The 23,747-nt window shown below is 33.2% G+C and overlaps 1 protein-coding gene across 6 annotated transcripts in view; it reads left to right on the top strand.

The window, feature by feature from the left end:
* The window catches only part of Cic (Putative transcription factor capicua), a 62,314-nt gene that overhangs the window by 28,864 nt on the left and 9,703 nt on the right, over nt 1–23,747 (top strand). For 2 of the 6 annotated variants that reach the window (XM_072894470.1, XM_072894475.1), the window contains exons 2-15: nt 13,964–14,253; nt 14,504–14,899; nt 15,887–16,442; nt 16,531–16,788; nt 17,064–17,175; nt 17,314–17,520; nt 17,615–17,730; nt 18,118–19,010; nt 19,129–19,342; nt 19,614–19,703; nt 21,439–21,713; nt 22,028–22,450; nt 22,643–22,958; nt 23,145–23,458. In XM_072894470.1, the coding sequence (XP_072750571.1) occupies nt 14,179–14,253; nt 14,504–14,899; nt 15,887–16,442; nt 16,531–16,788; nt 17,064–17,175; nt 17,314–17,520; nt 17,615–17,730; nt 18,118–19,010; nt 19,129–19,342; nt 19,614–19,703; nt 21,439–21,713; nt 22,028–22,450; nt 22,643–22,958; nt 23,145–23,458 (4,245 nt within the window). In that variant the 5' untranslated portion in view covers nt 13,964–14,178. Of the gene's footprint in view, nt 1–595; nt 1,636–13,963; nt 14,254–14,498; nt 14,900–15,886; nt 16,443–16,530; nt 16,789–17,063; nt 17,176–17,313; nt 17,521–17,614; nt 17,731–18,117; nt 19,011–19,128; nt 19,343–19,613; nt 19,704–21,438; nt 21,714–22,027; nt 22,451–22,642; nt 22,959–23,144; nt 23,459–23,747 lie in introns of those variants that run through there. The other 4 variants (XM_072894471.1, XM_072894472.1, XM_072894473.1 and 1 more) reach the window with 4 other exon arrangements.

Below are 23,747 nucleotides of genomic sequence, written 5' to 3'. Positions count from 1 at the left end.
GTCCCTTTCTTTTTCCTCCGCTCTCCTGCTCACTTACTACCTCCCACCTCACGTCAGATACACGCACGCATACTTTTGCTTTCTCCTACAATCTACTCCTTCTCTTTCCCACTTCCACGCGCTTTTCCTCTCCTCGCGAGAGCGATCACACATCTTTCTCTTTCTTTCTTTCTTCTTCGCCTCCACCTTCAATTTCTATCTCTTTGCCACCATAACGAGTTATCCACAAGTTTGTCGGGTCAGAGTAGAATCGTGTGTCGGCGATTCTCTCTCTGTCTCTCTCTTTTATTTTTTGTCTCACGAGGCTCTCTTCACCGCCGTACTCTTAACGTACACGCGGAATGCGCCGCCAGGAATTCTCTCTCACAATGGGTTTATTGTGTTGGTGAGAGCGGCTCGAAAGCGTGTGCGTTTTCCCGGCAGTCTGGCTGAGAGAAAAAGAGAGAGAGAGAGAGAGAGAGAGAAGGAAGGAACGGATGGACGAACGAGTGAGCGAAGGAAGGTGACTTGGAAGGAACGTGTGCGCGCGGGACTTGACTCCGAGAGCACCCAGCGACCAGCGACCAGCGACCAGCGACCAGCGACCAGCGACCGCCGCCGAGCGTCGAGCGTCGAGCGTCGAGCGTCGAGCGCCGAGTCGAGTCGAGTCAAGATGGAGCTGCTGAACGCGTCGAGAGTCGAGACCGCACGGATCCGACACTACGTTTCTCCTTGCCAGCGCCGCTCGCGCTAGCTTCCTTCTGGTCGCGTAAAAAAACTCGCCGCTCTGCCAGATTATTTTCAACCTCGAGAAAACGACGCGAAGGGACATTTATGCGCTGTAATTTCGGACGTTAACTCTTGACGATTTTGGCTTCTCGCGCTATCTTTACTATTCGTCAAAGTGCCATTGTGCTTCGTTCGTACGTTTCTTTTATGAAACGATATCGTGATATCGGTTAAAAGTGTTCTCTCTCTCTCTCTCTCTCTCTCTCTTTCTCTTTCTCTTTCTCTTTCTCGGTGCTGTTTATTTTTCATATCATGTCTGTAGTTTTTGCTATCGCACTTGTTTCGACAATTTTTTTATTAAAATTGCATTTCCGCCAATGTGTTGATGCAGAGGTCGATGTATTCTTCGTATCGCGATGGTATCATAAATAATCGCGCTTGTATACCGTATAGCGTGCAGTCTTTCTCTCTCTTTCTCTCTCTCTCTCTCTCTCTCTCTCTCTCTCTCTCTCTCTTCCTTTTCCTTTCTTCGTAACGAGATTACGCCGATTCTCCACAGTGCATCTTTGCAGACTGTATGACGGTACACGGCAGTGACGGTGGTGACGGTGGTGACGGTTCATTCGAATATGTTGGCGATTACGCTCTCTTTATCACTCTCACGTGTGGGTGTATATATATATATATATGTGTGTGTGTATGTGTGTATGTGCACAGTAATGCCTTTGCGCGGTGCGATTGATCACGCTGCGGCGAAACCGTCGTCATCGTCTAAATGGAAAGTGCACTCGTGGTGTACGGGATGCAATTGAGCGATGAAATGGTAGTGTTCTTCTCCACGCTGCACGCCACGCCAGCTGTGGGCGGATTTACCGATCTGGAATTGTCAGCTTGCTCTGTAATTTTCGACGTTGCTTCAGACAATGAGTAAGTCTCTTTGACACTTAATTTTGCCGAAGCTTAAGTCAAAGTTGTATGTGTCTATTTTAAATTCATTATTAAAAGTGCATTCATGTCATGATAATGTGCGTCGGTAATAATACTTAATTATACATATACTACAGAGTAAACTCTTTGACGGTCTGATATACAATGTAAATATTTGTATTAAAATAGGATTTCTCTCGATTACACTTTTTGTAGGACAAAATGTTAAAGGCACATTATTGTGCGCTTGGTTTATATATAATTTAAATTATAATCGTACGATACAATCAATTTTCTTATCTCTCTTTTGTGAATATCATTTATGTAAAATTTTCTACAATCGGGGGTAGGGCGCGTATAAAGATTAATTGACGCTTGAAACGGTTGATCGAGATCCTCATCTTTATTCACCATTTTTTCAAATAATTTAGGTTGAATGAAAATTGGAAAAACATTTTTACGAAAATATCATCATTACGTTATATATGCGCGTTCTCGTTCAAGTCGTGCCATTTTGATAGCCGAATCTGCGGGTATATTTTCGTCGAACGAAAAGTTCAAAGTTGAATCACTCGCGATCGACGATAAGATTATATATTATATGACATCGCGCGTGTGTGAGCATATCTGTAGCTCATCTCTTCCGTAACCCCATTCTTTTGTTCTCTTTTTTTCTTCTTCTTCTTCACTCTCGGCGCCAACTTAGCTCAAGATATCAATATAATATTTTCTCGTTCGGTTCGTTGTTTAAATCCCTTTCAATCATAATGATATTTAAACATAATTTGAACTTGAACTTTGACCAGAAAAGTTTATTTATTACTTTTATAAAAATATAATACATAACTTATAATCGTAATAAAAAGTCTAAATAGATAGAAATCATATAGAGAATGTATATAAATATTGGTGACGTGAATATGAACTTTTATACTTGACACTTTTATACGGTCAACATGTTGAATTACAACAGAATTGAAAGAATTAGTTATTAGATTATTAGTTATGCTCCCAATTCATTTATTCTACAATACATAATTCTTTTATATTATATATGTATTATGATGAGAGAATATATAATTTAAAATTTTCATATTTTAGAAGGTATATATTTTTGTTAGAACAAATTATATATTATACACAATTGCAAAGATAGTAAGAATTTGACATCTTAAAAATCGCTAAACTTACATTACACCGAACACGGAAAAGAAGAGATTTACAAAGATTCTATATTACGAAATGAAGAGAGCGCGCGTGTAAACGTTATCAATCGTTACGTATTATCGATACGGATTGGATTTATAATTCCAAACTTGCCATATCTACTTCGATTTTTAAACAGTAAGCCGGTGTGTGTGTGTGTGTGTAATCCAAGCGAATTCGATCACAATAATCTACGATCTAGAGCTGTGACATCGCGAGACTGTCAATATTGAAATACATATCGTGCGTGAGAAGCGTGCCACTTTTTGATAACGTAATCTTATAATATAGAGTCTTTTACAGAATTTCATTTTTTACATCGTATAATCTCATATGTGTTTTAATTTTGAATTAAACGACAAGTTATTCGTTATATTCAATTTTTATATGAGCGAGAAATCTATAAAAACGGTATATATATCATATACTTACAAATTCTGTATGTAAATGATGTATATATAAGAAACAATTAATTTATTAATCTATATATATAAGCGTAATTAGAGACAAACAATCTATAGATCTATTTACGTGAGAGACACTCGATTTATGTATCTATCTACAAAGCTAATAAGATTAATAAATCAATGTACATTACTAAAAGTTGAAATATTAAAATATTAAAAATAAATTGTATTAAATTATTTACATAAAATTTATACTTTGCTTCGGATAATTATGCATCTTAATTAGTAAAACAATCTATGCTTTGTGATTTGTAAAGCAAAACATGTAGCGCATTTCTTTTTATATATTTTATCATTTTAAATACGTTGGATTACACCGCGCGATTTGTTTCAATCAAGCAAGCAAACAAGCAAGCAAGCGTAAATTAAAACAGGCAGGTAAATTGATTCTGAAAATAATTTTACAGAAGCAGATTCGCGCAACGGCATCGCGCGCTTTATATTTATTGCATTATCATACACCGATATGTCTAAAATATCTCTCTTTTCTTCGTACGCGACGGGCATACTTTGACATCGTGCTTATGTTGGACTAGAAAAATCTTTGCCCCTCCCCCCCCCCCCCACTTTTCTTTTTCCTTTTTGCAATTCTGTGCAGTTCTATGCGCAGAACAGACTGTATTTTATGAAGATTTATATATGTATGTGATATCGTATCGTATGTATTGTATATTGACAACGAACGCCGTTATCAGTGATTGGTAAAATGTATAATCTGTTCTTTCTTCCGGGGGGAGAGGATATATAAGATCCTCTGAATATTTCTGATTGATTATTCGATTAGCTCTGAAATTATCAACGTGCTTACACAAGTGAAATTAATTAAAGAAATATGCAGGATTTGTGGAATAACATTTGTTGATATCCTATTAGTACATACATTCACTAGGCTTTCTGTGTGTATGTGTGTGCTTGTATATGGGTTTGGGCGTGTGTGGTTAATGCTTATAAATCAATTTGTCATCAGTTTTTGTTTCAAACCAACGCGGTTTAATTTTCCTTTTAATACATAATAATTATAATATATATATATATTTTTTTTTTTCTTGAATTTGTTTTTTATATCAATATAGTTATTGCACAAATCACATTGTTATTAAAATTATAAAATTTAACATATGTTGCCTACACACATATGTTAAACTTAACATATCTTTACACACACAACATTTTGATATTCTATCATTTTATTGGTATTATTTGTATATAGGCAACATAAATTAAATTTTATATAATTTTAATTACAATGTAATTTGTGCGGTAGTCATTGATCATTTTATTCATCTTATATGATTGTACACGATGTTCAGTGATATGGTAAAAAAACGATCAAATATCATATGCGTTTCGACAAATGTAACAAGACAAACTCTGCTGCATTTTTTATTATACTTATTCAGCATAAAATTTACGCTTCGCAATTAAATAATCGTCGAATTCAAAGCCAGAGAAATCGCGCGGATCATTTATAAATTTATTTCAAACTCTTAATTTATATAACCGGCCTATGTAGATTTATATTTTATAATAAAGAAATACGTATAATATCAAACTACGCATAAGTCATCGTTTTCACTTTTTACACACATATTGGTGTTTTTTTTTCTTCTTCAAGAGTGTTCTCAATATTTACTCAGCCACATTTTTTCATATTTTCAATAATGTAAAAATTAACTACTTTCTAAATCTTTTTAAAACTTTAAGGTAAAAGGACACATAATAGACAAATGATAATAATAGATATTTTTATAATAAATAAAGGAAATTGTAAATTCTATAAACGTTATATACATATATATGAATATATGTCCATTTTTCCTCTCAACTGTGGCAAAAGTGTACGAATGTATGGTTAAAGTGAGTGAGCTTAAAGACAACATTTTTTATTTTGAACATTTTTAAAATAGGGAAATTTTTGTTTCTTTATTTATTTATTTATTTACTTATTTTTTTTTTTTTTTTTTTATTATGGAAGAATAAACTCTTGTGCGACATTGTTCTTTTCTTTACTTGCTAGGAGCTTGTGCAACTTTCGTGATCTAACTTTGCAACTTTCGATGATATTGTAATAAATATTGACATTACGTACGCGATTCTCTCTCTCTCGCTCCCTTCTTTTTTCTCTTTATTTCTCCCTTCCTTTCTTCTTGCAAACGGCATACACGTACGCATCCAGGTGCATATAACACGCGTTCACATTCATTAGTCGTAATGCTGCGTTTGTTGCACAGTTATGTATGTATGTATGTATGTACATGTTGCAACACACGTGGGTTTAGCGTGTCACGCATAAATCCGCGTCATCGATAACGAAAATACGTATAATCTCTTTCCTCTTCCCCTTTCTCTTCTCCCTTGACCAATTCATAGATTGACTGAAACAAATCAAATTAATCGTTGTTTCTAATTTAATGAGATAATGCTTCATAAATAATAATAAAATATGCGCAATACTAGTCGAGGTATGAAAAGATGAAAAAAACATAGTAGGTATATATATATATATATATATATAGTTGCAATCGTCTCGTTTAATTTGATTTAACCTCGTATTAATTGAGGAAAATTTAGCAATTTTTTATTTTGATTATTTTTAAATTATAATATGAAAGAACAAACGCGGAAATAAGAAAGAATTAATTAAACAGTTGGCATTCATATAAACCAATATATATAATATCTTTATTTCTTCAGCTTCTGTCAAGAAGGGACTTGGTTGGTGGTTACAAAAATTTTTCACTCATCCATCCATACCCGTTCATATCTTTTACAATAATTAAATCTAATATAATATATCATGTAACATAAAACATAACAACATATAAACCAATATCAAACATATGAAAACGTTTCATCCTTATTAAAAATTGTTGATTTAATATTATTTCCTATGTATATTTCTGACCCTTTTTTTGATGTCGTAAATATTGTATAATTTATTGTACATTTTTAAACAATAGGGAGAAATTTTTTCTGCAAATTTAAGTTGCGTCTCGAAGCAATGCGAGCGTTACTCTTCGGTGCATTCACGGTTGTGTTGCGCTAGCGTGTGAATTTTATTTCTTCATAGAGCATTATTATCCCGAGCGTTAAACCACGTGCGTCCAATGTGTTTCGCTATTTTGAAATCTCCGTTACACGCAAACTTTCGCTCGTGTGCTTCCAATGTTTCTCTATGCAACTGCGCTTTATTATCTTGCGAAGATTTAAATAACGCTGTTGGTTCTTAACATGGTCTCGCGACCTAAAGTTTTTTCGCGCTTTTTTTTTTTCTTTTGTTCTTCTTCATTTTTAATAAAAATTTTCACTATTGAAATAATTGCACAAGTATAGGTAATATTTTCTTACATTGTAAAGATACATTTATCGAAAAAAACTATACTTCTAATGCAATTTCTTTTCTTTTTTTTTTTTTTTTTTTTTTTCAAAAGTACAAAAAAAATCAATATTAAAATTATTTCCAAGATTTATGTAATTTGCGATATATATCCATTTTATTCTATGAGGTTTTTACGACAAATAAAAATCATTTAGATACACTTTCTTTCAAGAAACTTATCAATATATCGTTTCATCAAACACCCGGTATGATACGCGAGAGAGACACATCAACCGTGTAACATGCAACACACAACTCGACACGCTCGGTCGACGTTTCGTGCGTTTCGCTCTCTCTCTCTCTCTTTCTCACTTGGTTACAAAATATGACGTCATGATGGTGTATGCGAGCGTGTGCTACTGCTGGGCGTCGGTCAATCTGTTTATGGAAGAGACTTGCGTGCAACTCTCGATTGCAATTTGAGTGTTGTGAAGCGGTCTCCACGTTTACGTCTAACCATGTAGGAATGTGTATGTATGTGTGTGTGTGTGTGTGTGTGTACGCGCGCACGCGCATATACTCGTCACAGAAAGACGAACCGAGTGAATAATTTGCGGCCACCTCGCGTGTAGCCGCGGCTTGAACGCACTCTCCTTGCCCGAGTAATGACTATTGTCGGAAGATGATCGTTTTCATTTTCAGCCATTCGGTATTACCAAAAGATCGATGATAAATGGTTGCGCGTGTAATCTGTAATTACAAGTATTGAATCGCGATTGAATTTTCTTGCAAGATATTAAAATTAGTCTTTTGTGTCTTATCTTGTATGTAAAATGTATAGAATGATTAGATGATTGATGATGATGTAAAGGTCATTGTTACACGAATAGAAAACAATTCTTTAAAAATTTCTTACAGGAAAATCCTGGTAGTATCGCATTTGTATGCGTAAAATTCTATTTTTTTTTTTTTTATATTTTACTTTCAGCAATTTTTATGTAAATTAGATTAGCTTATTTAAAAGACGATGATTGCAGAATTTTAAAATAAAAAATTATAACAAAATTATAGAGTAATTTTTGTAAATATACAATTTTTAATAATGTAATTTAATATTTATTGTATTCCAAGACACGCAAAGATTTCACGATATCGCGCAGAGTAAGACGCAGCAGAAGTGCATACAATATACAATATCGTGCGTGTACGTGACGATGGACGATGGGACGTTAAAGGGCAATGTTACGCCGTAATGAACTTGGAAATTCATCGATGCCTCACTTAAATCGCTATAAATGTCACTTGATGCGCCTGACACATCACTTTCCCTGTCGTAAGGCCTTACCAAAGTAATCTTAGCCTTTGCAAAAAGAAAGCACACAAGATACGGAGAAAAAAGTGCTTGGTATTTGCAACTATAATTACATAATCAAATAATTATGTTTCAGGCTTTCATTTTTATAGTTATGTATTATTGCTATAATGTTAATATACATATAATACTTAGCTTATTATAAAATACATTATTACACAATTATATCTTCTTATAATAATACGGGAGGATTAAAAGAAGTATCATATCTCTTTTACTAATGAAAAATGTCCATCACATTTAATTTTTTTTTTTAATTTAATAAAAAAAAATAGAAACTTAATTTTCACCTCCTTTGAAGAAGTGTAACTTTGCAAGGATAAAAAGAGTTAATGTTTATATGAAATCCTCTCTTAATTTTCGACAAAGAATCATCTTCTAAAATTTTTCACACTTGTTATATAAATATATATGCATAGTTGTGCGCCAATTATCTACAAATTATACTATAAATTAGAATAATTTTAAATATTAATGTACACAATAAAATATCAAATAGAGTAAATGGTAAATAAAATAAATATTTTTATGCAATTGACGCTGTTGCTATATTATATTTATATTTTAATTAATATGTGATATAGGTATAAATAACTATATACACTCTTAACCTTCTTACATATTTCATAGCAATAATAACTAAAAATTAATTACATATTTTTAAAAAATATCAATATTTAGGACGAAACTTTATTCCTTAAGAAATTTAAAATCGATTCTTACAGACGAATATTTCACTTCCGGTGTCTCCATATTTGGATTAATCTATCTCCAATAAATAGACTTTATATTTAATTTGTCGTTTAATGCATTTTATATTTTTAATAAATTGATTTTTTATGTTTTCTTCTTTTTTTTAAATTTACAATTTGTAAATTTTTATTTAGGCGAAAAATCAACTTTATATACTTATTAAAAATTATAATCTCTTACTTTTTTTCTCACTTGCAAATTTTACAATTTATTTCAGGAATTAAGTTATTTTTTTAATTGAACTGCTTGCAATACACAATCTAACTTTAGACTAAATTTTCGTTAAAAAAATATTACTATATGTATATTTCGAACGTAAACTCTATTTGGATGTGTGTGTGTGTGTGTGTGTGTGTGTATGTCAGGATTATGTGATCTTTCATATTTCTTTTAACTAAAAATGTTTGCAGATAAAGTCAAGAAAAATCTTATCGATAATTATGTGCGAAGCGGCATTCAACGTGAATGGTGTCTGTAACTTTTTAACATCGTACGTTAACGTGCGTAGCGATATTATTATCTATGGTATATGGCAGAAGTCGCACGATATTTAGGTATATAGGGTGTCCGGTAATAATCGCCCCATATCTCTAGGGCAAAGAGAGCAGGTCAAACCGAACACGAAGGTCCTTTAGCATTTTGCGATCTTTGTAATAATTATGGAGAAATTAATTAAGAAAGATTGACAAATCCGCGCAAGTATAAGCGCGTGGCGAGAAGGCCCATTCCACTGCTGCGCGGTTACTATTAGGCGCGCTACTCATACGCATCCATCGCCAGTTATAGACCGCTCCTCCTATCGTTCAATGAGCGCTTAGTAACCGTGTAGTAGTATAGGATAGGCCTTCTCGTCGCGCGCTTGTACTCGCCCGGATTATATCAATCTTTGTTAATTAATTTCTCGGTAATTATTACGAAGATCGCAAAATGGTAGAGGACTTTTCTGCCCTAGAGAGGTGAGGCGATTATTACCGGACACCCTGTATAGGAACGACTTGTTCACGCTCTGGTGTAACGCGTCGTGGATTATTTATTACAAAAATCAAAAACTTTTACTAACTTTAGTGAATATACATATTTTCAATGCGTAATGAAACGATTACGCATACGTCGCATCGTATAAAATTACGATTCAATTCACGAAATTGTACGTAGGTACATTCGATATTTTATACATTATTATACATTTAGCGATATTGTGCATTCATTTGACATTTTCATTTGACATATTCAATATCATTTTCGTGTGCTTGAATAGTGGATGAAATAAGTAAATGATTATATAGATAAAGTCATTTTTATGAATCAATATTTTTTAAAAAGTATACTCGCGTTAAAGTTGTAAAAATGTAGTTGGTCAATTTACATTTATATGTTTTACGCATAATATTATTACGCTTTCGTCTGTGTAAAATCAATCTATTGATTGCATGTGTCCTATGAAACAAAAAACTTAAATTATCGTAGATTAAGAAGAAACATACTTTAAACGAACTGTAAAACACATTTTACTTTTTGTTAGCTTAAACTGCTGTATTTTTACTACAAACTGACCCACTCTGTCAATACGAAATTTAATAAAACTTGGATTATGGACAACATGATTTCTTCATGGCATAGAGGATGCAAGACGTGGCGGGAGCGTCCCGTTTGACCACAGTCACTTAAGGCTGTGGCACACAAAAAAACTTAAGCTATAAGAGTTAAAGCATAAGCGAATGGACCAATCACGGTCGAGACCTTAAGCAGCCATTTTAAAATATCAGCTAAAATTCCGTATGGTTTAAATTGTTACGTTTTTGTGTGCCACCGGACTTATATCGACCGATGCTTAAGGTCGCAGTAACGATTAATCAATCAGGGAGCCTAATTTTCAACTGGTCAATAAACGTTGTGTCCAATCGGGCCTCATCCGATTTGTTGAATCGATAAAAGCGACCAATATCTGAACGGTTAAGAGGCACAATCGCAAAACTCATCCTTTTACCTGCCACGCATCGTATAATAGTATTAACCGACAAGTACCTGATTTATAAACCCTCTTGAACGTCCCTGCCAGTGCCCTTAAATTTTTTTTTTTTTTTTTTTTTTTTTCAGATTCACAGTCCGTTATTACGGGATGTGTCTTCACCGACATAGTGTTTACACATTGTACTGACAATGAATGTCCATTCTATTTTAAGGGCAAAATAGTTTTTGGCGCAGGTATCGGTTAGGAATAAAAAAGATTTGTTAGAGAACTCCATTTGAAATAAGCAATAGAATTGTAAGTGGTTTGTAGAAGATACTGGGATTTATTGACCATTTTCTTCTTACTACGTTCGCGCTGCTTTGCCTTTTTTTTTTTTTTTTTTTTTTTTTTTTTTTTACATTTTCAAAAGCAAAAGACCCGACAAAATGATGACATAATACTTCAACTTTTACTGAATAGTACTGTATGACGACGAATCTTAGTATATCAGAAACTTTAAGTTATTCGTGGCCGAATATTATTGATGTACACGGCATTATAAACATAGTGATAATATTGACTCGCGATCAGCACAAAATAAGATCTCTTTATTTTTTTCTTTATTTATAATATTTTAATCAGAATGAAAAAAAAGAGAGTTAGTGCTCTTTTTGAAATTTATATTTATATATTTTTTATTAGAAATAGTCACCATAATATTTCTAATAAAAATGTGAATTTTAAAAAGTGCATCAACTATATGTATACATTTACACAATATATCTCAATGTACACACACACACACACACAAACACACACACACACACAATATATATATGAAATCTCTTTTATGTCATTTTGAAATAAATAACAAAAGGCATGAAGAAAAATTACTTAAGACTAACAGAAAGTGTTCTCAAGTAAGTTATTATAGATGCTTGATCAATTATATTATTTTTAGCTATGATAATTTTGAAATTTTGAATGCTGATTATATGGTAACACACGTTGTAATCATTATTTTATTATTTTTTTCTATTACACTTAATATATTATACTGTGTTTAAAAGAACTTAAATTAAATTAGCTATTGTGAATAAAATTATCAGTAGCAAATTATGTGAGAAATATGTCTACATTTATAATATCTACATGAAATATAATGCATGCATTAATTAGTTGTGAGACATGAAATATCGAATTAATCATATGTGGCAAGTACGTTATAAAATATAAAATTCTTGATAAATATGTATTATAGAATATCAAATTTCAATTAAATTTTAATTATTACTATTTTATTTATTATATAGCGTAAAATATAAAATTAATAATAATCACATTATAAGATGTAAAATAAAGTTTATGTGCGTACGTATGCGCACGTATGTGTATATGTGACAAGTAGGACATGCAACAAAATACAAAATTTAAAGGCAACTGTGGTTTAAAATAAAAGAAATTTGTCGACATTTTATATAATATAAATAACGTAATCGATTTCTCATCTTCGTTCTTATCGTAGATTTTTAAAAACGCTTTCATTATTTTTGTTACGTTTGTCGGTTTCGAAACTTTGGCGTCCAGCGGTACAGCGCACGCCATCGTCTATCCTTATCCATGTATCTGTGTGTGTGGGATGACGTTGTGGTCCTATGTAGGAGCGGTCGTCTCATAATCAGCAAGTTTCTGAATCGTATTTCTCGTATGCTTCTTAAAAGATTAGTGGGTTTTGTTTTACATAACTGAATATAGAAAAATTAGGAATTAATACGATTAATAGGAGGCACAGTTTAAGAGTTCCGTAAGGAAAGGAAGGGACGTAAAGGAAGTAGACAGCACCGGAAATATCGAGCGGATACGATAGGATATGCACAGACTTTCTTTTGAATGTACATATAATATATAGATAAACGAGACAGTGACTCATGAGTCACATACATACAAAATTTGAGGTAGTAAATTTTGCGTGCGTGATGTATTATTTCTTATAATATCTATACTTACCGGACAGAAGAAAGAAAAACGAAGAGAGAGAGAGAGAGAGAGGGGGGGGGGCTGTTCTTTTTGTAAGAAACTAAAAATGCGCAAAAATAAAATGTTTTTCAATCTAATCCTTTTTTTCGCTCTTTAGTTGTACAAATCTAATTTCTTCTAATTGTGCAAATGTAATTGAAGAAATATGTATCTTTTTTACAATATAGAAGGAAACGCATATCTTTTTTTACAATATAAAAATATTTTTCAAAAAGTATTTTATATATATATATATATATATATATATATATATATATAATTTTGAATATTTCATATTTTTGTAAATCTCTCAAATAAATCCAATTAAATCATTATAAAAAATTTCCTCACTCATTTTCTTTTCTGCTTAGTTTGATGAAACCTCTTTATAATTTACAATTAATTGCTCGAGAATTATAAATATTTCGAAATTTTTGTCGCTTGACTGTAAATCGATCACGAAATAATTATAACGAAAAGAATATTTAGTTTAATGTTTAGTGTGTTGTATACATATATATATTTTTTTCCCCTCGTGTTTTTATCATTCCTATTTCTCTCCATTATTTCTTTCCATGAATATCTTTTTTGTTTTTTATTGTTTTTTTTTCTTAGAGTAATATATGTAGCGAAAGAATGCATAACAGTATCAAAGAAAAATATGAGCAGTAAACGAATCGACTAATTTATTACGGTCCAACATACTCGAGAAATGTCGAGAAGTGAAAGATTGAGGAAAATATCAAACTCTGATTAGCTGATTTACTAACTACTTATCGATTATTATTTACTATTTATTTTAGATTTGTCATTTTTCATTGATTGCAATTGATTGTGATAAACATGATTATATATACATTAAAAAAGTAATTACTATATTAAATAGCTGTTAAATTTACTTGCAAGATCTTATATTGTTGTCTTTTTTAAGAAATTATTAAAATGATTTAAAATAATAAAATTGATTTTAAATAAGAGATAAAAAAAGATGAGGAGATTATACATACGTAAGAAGACTATTCTTCACTTTTGCTCTTCTCTCTCTAAATTTGAGCGAGACAAATTGACTGACCTGGCTCGATATAGAAAAGCCGCTATGGCAAATATTCCCCATCGTTATATAAAGTAAAATTTGCTCGAAAAAGAAAGGAACAATATGCAGTGGGAAAGGGAAAGCAGAGGGATGCGTCGTCGACTGCGTGCACAATCGAGCTAAAGCCAGCTAAAACCTTTCTTTCTTTCAGGATATTCAGGATTTGTGGAGACACGAAACAATTAAAGAGGAGACGACGACGAGTGTTTACCTAAAAAGAGAATTTTCGGAAGAGGATGCTCGGCAGTTGGGGCTGGAAAGAAGAATTGGAGTTGGGAGTGGGTACGACAGCCACGTTGCAAGAGAAACAGAGAAGAGAGAGCCCAGATTCGACGCATCCTGTTCCTGACAGCCGGGTGCTGAGGTATGCACCCAGCCGGTGTCACCACCCTCCCAGCTCGCCACATTTCAACACGCAGCCCCCTCTCGACTGTACAGACTGTGAGTCCCTTTTTTACCATCTCTCTCTCTCTCTCTCTTCCCTTTAAATTTTATTCATTTACTTTCATAAAATACTACCTGTCCCGAAAAATTTCAATCTACTTCTGTCTCCGATAATAATATCTATTATTATTATTTATTTATTATTTGATAAATTTTACTTTTTTTTTTTGTTTAATCAAAAGAACTTTTGTTTTTTAACAATAAATTATATTAATGACAATAATACACATGTAAATATTCAGAGCAGCGTGAGGTGGCCAAAATGCTGACTGCTCACCCTGAGATGCATGAGAAGCGGGACAATCTCGGCGGGCAACATGGAGCAGGCGGGGGTGGTGGCGGCCCTTCGATTGAAGAGAAATCTATTCCGGAACAACCACCCCCGCCTCCCATACCGCCGCAGCGAGACCCATCGGATCCCACCATCAGCGCTAAAAAGCTTCCAAAGAAACGCAAGTTCGATCCATCCGAACTCGAAGAGATGGACAAAACTAGCAATGTCACCAGCAACATCACCAGCAACATGCTTAACATACGCGCGCCGACAATGCCGCTTGACAGCCAGCCGGCTGCTGTAGGTCAACAATCGAGCTTATCAACTATTGTCAACCGGCAGTCACCGCATGAGTCCGATTGTTATCAGGTATGTCGATATCTTTTTGAAATTTTAATGTCTTTGCGGACAAAAATACTAATCTTTACGGATAATACTAATCTTACGACTTATATTTAAACATTATATGAGAAAAATTATAATTACTATAATTGAAAAGAAAAAGAAAAAATATATGTGTGTACGTACACAGAAAAAAAAGTAAGTGTCAAATCAAAATTTATATATTCATGTGAACGCGTTCATTGTTTCATATATACGCAATAATTTATAATCTTCTTGAAAGAATTTAAAAATCTTAAATTTTAACAATATTACACTCTTATTTCAATACTTACGATTGTCATTTCAAGAATAAAATAATTATATTAACTTTAAGATTAATTATAATCTTCGATTTGAATATGTGTTTTTTTTCTATCCAACATTTTTTCCTCTCCATTCAAGAAAATTATTCTTAAATAACAAGAATATATTTTTCTTGGGTGAACTATATAAAATGTCTTGATCCAAGCAAATTTTCTTTGTTTAATATAATCTCATTTCAAGATTTACATTATGAGACCAAAGATATTGTCAAAATAAGAATATTCTTTTTTTCTGTGTACACACATTTAAGCAAATTTAAAAAAGATTTCAAGATTTTCACAAAAATTGTTTTTAAAAATTTGCAATACAGTTTCTAAAGTATCATCAGAGTTTTCAGCGCAGAATTCTAGTTAATCATTTTGTGCCACGTTTGTTTTCTTTCACGCGGTAAAAGGAGTGAGTATATTATTGAATATATCGGTCTTGATAAAAATTTCAAAATTTACTCAAGTTTCTACTTGTATTAAAGATCTATTATTATATACAAAAGCTATAAAATTAATTCTACATTTAATTCTAGAAATAAAATTTATAAAACAAATACGCCTAATTTCTTTTTAAATAATAAATAAGCAATATACAATATTTACTCACTTGAATATAATCCATCTTGTGTGTAACGTTTTGTTGTAATATTTTTGTTTATAGGTATCCTCAGCTCATTCGGTAGTAGTGTTACCTCCTCAAAGCATAGCGGTAGATTACTCTCTTCGCGAGGAATCTTTACGGTCTCGTCCTCGACTTGCTATTGATCTCAGTGAATGGCGCGACCATAGAGTGTTAGCTTTAAGGGATTCATATTATTACCCGGGTGTTATACGTAATGTTGTTCACGGTGAGATTTTCATCGAGTTCGACGGCGAGAGGAAGTTGGTGCGTTACAGTGACGTTCTGGGCGGGAGACGATATGACGTGATAGGCGATGCAAGTCCGTCTTTGCAACAAGTGACTTTAGATACGAAGGTTTGCATCAGGTGTCCGATCGCGAACAGTCACGTAGACGCGACCAAGGTGTTTGTAAAGGGGACAGTGTGCAAGATATTAACGAAGCCTAATCGTTTTGTTGTGAAAATATCGCGGGAAGACGATCAGAGTGAAAGCTATGTTGTGAAACGTGCGGACCTGCGGCTAGTACAACCTCCATGGGCCGACGAGTTGGAAGAAGGACTGGAAGAGTGCGATTCTTCGAGGGTTGAAACGATTGGTAATAAATACATATTTATGAAAGATAGATATCAATCATATTTCGAAAGATAATAAAAGTTGTCGTTTACTTTGAAAATTTATCACAGAACATGGATATCGCAATACCACGGAAGCTCCGACAGCAGTGCCAATTTTGCAGATCCATCATACTCCTCATCACGCGTCGCATATGTCAACTCATAACGACACGAGCTATTATAGAACCACTGGTACCAGCCCTCTTATGAATTTAGGCACTTCTGCACATTCTGCCACAGCGTTAAGCAATGGCAGCCGGCCGTACGACGATTTAGAAAGCGAGGATGACTTAGATAGGGAAGACATTACATTTCCCTCGGATGCAGGTTAGATATAGTAGCGTAAAGTTTTTATTTTTCTCTAAAATATTGCTTAAATTCAATAATGTAGCAATTGTTGCATATCGCGCAAAATTAATTGGATTTTATTTTTTATTTTTTATAATAATTAAATTTAAATATTATTAAAATATTATTCGATATATTCTTCTTTCCGAGAGGAAACGCTTCTTATATTATAAGGAAGAAAAAAACTAAAGCATTTATCGAGAGAATCTTAGTCAAAACAATAGTATAGTAATTCAGATATATTCAACTGACAGATGCGAAATTGTCAGGAAGCAGCAAAAGAAGCAGTATGCAGAGCCGAGGAAGTACCAGTAGCCTAGTTGAACAACGTAGTATAACGCCTCGTTCTCAGGCAGCCACACCCAGGTATATTCATCAAATATATTAATTTTCAATAAGATGAAATTATTAATGCCTTTAGACATAGAGAAATTCTGGATGAATAATAATGCATGAGCTTACTCTTTTTTTTTTTTTTTTCTTTTTTTTCTTTTTTTTTAACAGATCTCAGGCGGCAACGCCACATAGGTATAAAAAGGGTGACGTAGTGGTTACACCAAGCGGAATTAGAAAGAAATTTAATGGGAAACAATGGCGCAGGCTCTGCAGTAAGAAGGAATGTAACAAAGAGAGCCAACGAAGAGGATATTGTTCCCGTCATCTTAGTTTAAAAGGATCTGGTCTTAGAGGTCCGACAAATACATTTTCTGGGTATGAATGTTATGCAACGATATTGTTTAAATGCTATAAAAATGTTCTTTATCGCTTATAGTTACGATTTTGTTTTTATTTTTTATTTACACAGTAGTAAAATGGATGGCGAAGAGACATCAAGAGATTCTGATACTTCGCCAAACTATGGTGACAGAAGAATAGCTGGTAGATTCGATCAAGATGAAACTGAAGCTGCTAATATGCTCGGTATGTCCTCTATATAAAGAAATAAATATATACAGAATGCTTGAATATTTCACAAACTTTGAGATATTGTCAGGAGCACTCTAAAGATCATTTTTTTTGCAAACGAACCTAGAGTTGAAAACGCGTTGTTTCATCGCTACGGCTTACGAGCGTTGTCATGCGAGAAGGTGTCTCAGAGTAGATGCTCAAAGTGTCGTTCCCTTTGTCAAATCTTTCCTTTATATTTTTATTAATAATAGCAGAGTTTTATTAGATATATTATCTTGAATACAAGATTGAAGTTATTATAGTTTTCTTCTGTGTAAAATTATGTAAAACAACATTATAAACAAGTTTCTATATGTATATAAAAGTAATTTGGCGAAATCGTCTTTCTTATCGCTGCAGTGTCTTTGGGAAGCTCGAGATCGGCTACGCCAGCTTTCTCGTCACCAACGGGCCAGTCTTCTATATCTCCATGCATAAATCAGTCGCCGGTGCCACCGTTAGGACTCAATCAGAACAATGTATTTATGCCTATCTCGAGTCCGGCTCATCATGCGACTCCGCTGATTTCACCTGGCGCTAAATGGAAGCACTCGCCCACGCAATCGAATTTTTTGGTTCAATATCCACAGCAAGTGATAAAACCCGAGCCGAATCGAGTGGTCAGATCTAATCGAACGGCTCCTGCTCCCGCTAGTATAGGAACGAGCGTGATAAGAATCTCTCCAGTGAACCGCGGCATACAACCTGGACAGAATCTTGCTCTGTCATGGTCAGAGCAGAGCCCACCGCCGACGAGACATCCTTCAGTCGTGACGTCAACGATCGCTCAGCAGCAGCAACAACAGAGCATTATCTTACAACATGCCCTAACGTCGAGCGCTAACGATTTTCACGCCAATCACGTCGAAATGCCTGAACAAAGTCCGCAATTGATAAAACACTCACCGCATTCACCTCATATGCCTCTACCTACTACTCCTATGCCGCAAAATTTGACGCTCATATACAATAAACCTCTGGAGCAGCCGGTCGATTACGCGCAACCGCCGCCTCAAGGTCCGCCAATCTATGTAATGCAGCACGAGAAAAAGTGTCTCGTGATAAAGAACAGCGTGGACATGTCAACGGCGTCGGCGGGTGCGCACATGAGCAATCAAGACGACAAATATCGGCAGAACTTAATAAACCATTTAGATCAACTGTCAACATCCACGTTGCATCAAGTTCAACAGCCATCTCAATCACCCGCTGTTTCATCCGTCCACATTGACAAATTGTCCGTTCTGCAACCTGTAAGTTGACGATATATGCATGAGACGTATGAGATTGCTAAATGATTTATAGATAGACGGGATAGCCGACCGAGATCTACCGCATAGATAAGTCGAACGTATCATTTGTTTTCATTAGATGAATAAAGTGGGCGCGCATACAACCGTGCATATGGACATGCAGAGAAGTCAACCGCCACCTACGAGTGCTGCAATGACTACCTCTACCACCGAGACATCTATTAATCCATCTACTCCGACGAGTGTCTTCCAGCATGTAATTGTTCAGCCCCTGCAGAATCCAAAGACTCAACCCGTCAGAGAGGAGAATGCGAAAAACAATGGTATCCTCTGTAAGTTTCTTATGTCATCATTTTTTCTTTATATTTTATTTTTATATATGTATTCAGTCTCATATATATATATATATATATATATATATATATATATATATAATATACGTATTTACATATAGACATGAATTTTTCGAAGCATTTTCTGTGCAAGTTGGAACATATTCCTTTTGTTTAGACTTTATTTTATTATTTTACAATTGTTTTTCTAATGATGATTTAATAATATTAAATCAATAGTAAATTTGACTAAACGATAAGGCTTTCACAGATGGCAGCCATGAAGTTCCTTCTGCATACCAGCCCCATACTCCATGCTCTTTACTGAACAATGCAGCGCACAGCTGGAAGCTTAAAAAAGGTTTGAGTTTTAACTGACAACTGAAATATATATCAAATTTATGAAATTGCTGTTATATATATATATATATATATATATATATATATATATATATATATACATATGTATGTAGGTTATAGTTTATCAATGGTACATGATATAAAGTAAAGATACTAATCTGTTATAACCAAGTGTATTACTACTGATACTTTAATTGACTGTATAATTAACTGTTTGAAATATTTTGTCGTATTTTTCTTTTTTTTTTTATTTTAATTTTTACTTTTTTTCCCCTTAAATTTTTGTACGAGCTATATATATTTTTATACATTATTATATATTACTAAGAAAAAGTGCTATATTTTTTTTTAGATGTAAACTATTAATTTTGTAATTTTATTCTCATGTACCAGCGTTAATCTTGCAAGAGACAAAATTAATCAACTTCAAAATTTATTTTCAATTTTTTAACCTTTTACTTTAATGCTGGAGAAGGATGTCAAGCTATTGGGTTGTTGGAAAGGAATTTATAGATTTTTAAAATACAATGATATTTTCATATATACATATATGTATGTAAATATACATATATGATGTAATCTGGCATTATATACCATATATGTTTTTGCAGTTACACTCGGTATATACATTAATAAATTTATATATTGTTTTCTTTTACAACTGTTTACTGTATCTCGTATAATTTGAAGATTTTACTTGAGCAAGTTATACATACAACAACTTTATCTTCTGCAAATTGCAATTTTCTTTTTGCATTCCGCTTTTATTGCTCATGTGTAGAGTGAAAAGTAATGCGCTACAATATTTTTATTTTGCTCATATATGTTATTAGAATAAGAATGGGAAATTGACAAGAAATTTGTGAGGTAGTCTAATTAGTCTCAATGATTCTAGGATAAAGAATTTTTATTGTACCGATAATTTATTTAAACTTTTTGGACAACCCAATATTTCATTCATCTTTGAATTACTAATTCTATCAGATATCTTAATTGTATCGTAATTCACCATATGTTGTATTTTATCACCATACAGTACACATGCATACATTAAATAAATCTTGAATCTTTATAGTAATGTACTAATTTCTTCTTATATACAAAATGTCTTATTTTAATGTATCACCTCTTTTTATTTTTTGCAGAATAAAGTCAAATCAAAAATATGTTTAGACAAAAAAATGTTTATTTTGGAGGGAGACGTAAGATGATACCATTGATTTAACTTTTGGTGTACATGTTAAAGTCATATGGAGATCAACCTTGTTTTTTTTTTTTAATAGATTTACCTTACTTTTTTTTATTTAAGTTATATAACTTGATTTTATACAAAATTAAAAAAAAAAACAAGGTTGATCTCCATATGACTTTAACATGTACACCCAAAGTTAAATCAATGGTATCATCTTACGTCTCTCTCCAAAATAAACATTTTTTTTGTCTAAACATATTTTTGATTCCATTTTACTCTGTGAAGATAAAAGGTTTGATTAAAGTGGGACATCTTGTGTGTATCTATCTATCTATCTATCTATCTATCTATATATATATATATATATATATATATATATATATATATATATATATATATAACTACCAATTTATTTATTTTTTTTTTTTTTTTTAAGACATAAAGTAACAAACATGTCTATGTACATACTATATTGGCTGTTATTCCCTCACATCATCATTACTTAACCACATTCATTACAACTAACTTACTAACTTGATTGCAGCTTTTTCCTGGCAGACAGCAGTTTTAGAACAATCAGAGGTGAGCCCTCCTCCCTCCGCTCTTAGCCCACCTCTGAGCGCACCTCCGATTCCAATAAGTATGAGCACACCTGCTGAAGATGGCCCTGGTACTGGTTCAGATCCTATAACACCTGCCGAAGAGGAAGACGATGACGTTTTCGAAACAGAACCAACCCCGACCGCGGAAGTGGAAGCCAACGCTAATAAGAGACGCAGTCAATCGCTCAGTGCTTTGCAACCGCAGACTCCGCTGAAAGTAAGTTTGGCCAGAATCATTATTGTGATTATCATTTTATTTAGATAGATATTAAGAATAATGAAACATACAAGTGTAGATGATGCAATTGTTGCGACAATTATCGAAAATATATATATATACAGTAGCGCTCAAAAGTCTTTCGACAAATAATTTTTGGTAAATTAATTTATCAATAACAATAATACATTTATATTAAATTTCATAACTTGAATTATAGAAACTTTGTACATAATAATACATGTATATAACGAAATAATATCTATAATACATTTTTCATTTTTATTGGAGTATTTACATTAATTTTCTTACAGGCTAAAGAGAGAATACGACGGCCCATGAACGCTTTTATGATTTTTTCGAAACGACATCGTGCTCTTGTACATCAACGTCACCCGAATCAAGATAATCGGACGGTGTCTAAGATACTGGGAGAATGGTGGTACGCGTTGGGACAAGAGGAGAAACAAAAATATCACGAGCTCGCCTCAGAAGTGAAGGAAGCGCATTTTAAGGCGCATCCGGATTGGAAATGGTGCAGCAAGGACAGACGGAAATCGTCGACAACCAGCTTCAAGGGAAATGAAGTCGGACGGGCAAAATTGAATAGTACCGGAGAGGAAACGGAACCTCTTCAAGGTTCTTCCTTAGATGATCCATTGGCGCTTCACGGCTCCGCCGATGAAGTGTCAACTTCGATCGCTAATACATATAACGAAGCTCCCACTAATATTGAGGTACAAAATCTCTTATAGTCTAAAAATGTCATAGTATACAGTTACAAAATTAAATAAAGAGTAAATTTGTGGAAATAGATTTTTTTTCCTTTCTATTTTAATTTCTTAAATATTTGTTTTTAAATTTCTATTTTAAATATTTGCCAAGAAAAAAGTATCCATTAATGAAATTATGACATTATGAACCGATAGATTATAAACCAGTTGCACACGCAACATCGAATTTCGGAGATTCCTCTGCAAATTGAAAACGCCGAAGTCGACATGAAACAAGACGACGATGTAAACGCATCGGACGACGATCAGATGGTAATTTGCGAAGATCCTCAACCGGAAATAGATTTAAAGTGCAAGGATAAATTAACGGACAGCGATAATGATGTGCAAGATAATGAGGACGCAGAAAAGAAGTGTTTCAATCAATCGCGATTCTCACCTGTGAGCGGTCAAAAGAGAGAAGTAATCAACGTTAAACAGGAAATAACCTGCAGACCTAAGCCGATAAAAGGTACCTTTCCGAATTATATAAACTAATGTGTGCGACTTTTATGTATGAAATATATAAAAGTTTGTAATAGAAATTATTGGTATTATAAAATTTTACAATAAATTATTAATATTATCAATATCAATAGTAGATTAATACTAGAGATCAATAAAAGATTTAACAATATGAATCTTAATGTTTATGTAGCACGGATACCCTCAACAGGTATAGAATCTACAACAAAGTATCATCATACTTCCATGGATAAAGGCGGCACGGTATCAGTTTTGTCAAGTAGATATCCTTATCACAGCCCTGTCAATCCAACAGGAGTGTCAGGATTTCAACCTACCGGTGGTGCTTTCATAACTATGCCAATATCGCCAAAAGTTATTAAACCAGAACCAGTAAAGAGCGAACAGCAGTACAGCACTCAGTATAGCGTGAATAATCTTGTAAGCATCCACACCGAGAACGGGCGGAACATATCTAAATTTACAGCAGCTCCGGTATTACATACCGTAAGTATCAGACAAGTGGACATTTTAGCGACATTTGTTTAGAAATATCTATAACAACTGTATTGTTGTACATATATATGTTTATCCGGATTGTTGAGAGTAACCAATCCTTTTATCGTACATTATCAAGTATTCGGAATAAAAACGTAGTCTATAATTTATGAGAAAAAGTTTAAAATTTTTTACAGACATTTCTTTATACTTGAGATAAATTTTAGAAATTATGGAGAGAAAATTTTTACTTTAGATGGTTCCTTTCAATTAGATATTTAGATAGAAATAACAAGAA

The sequence above is a fragment of the Anoplolepis gracilipes genome, chromosome 6 (assembly GCF_047496725.1).
Source record: "Anoplolepis gracilipes chromosome 6, ASM4749672v1, whole genome shotgun sequence".
NCBI classification, from domain to species: domain Eukaryota; kingdom Metazoa; phylum Arthropoda; class Insecta; order Hymenoptera; family Formicidae; genus Anoplolepis; species Anoplolepis gracilipes.
Note: the sequence above shows the minus strand (reverse complement) of the source record. Positions and strands in the feature narration are given on the sequence as shown.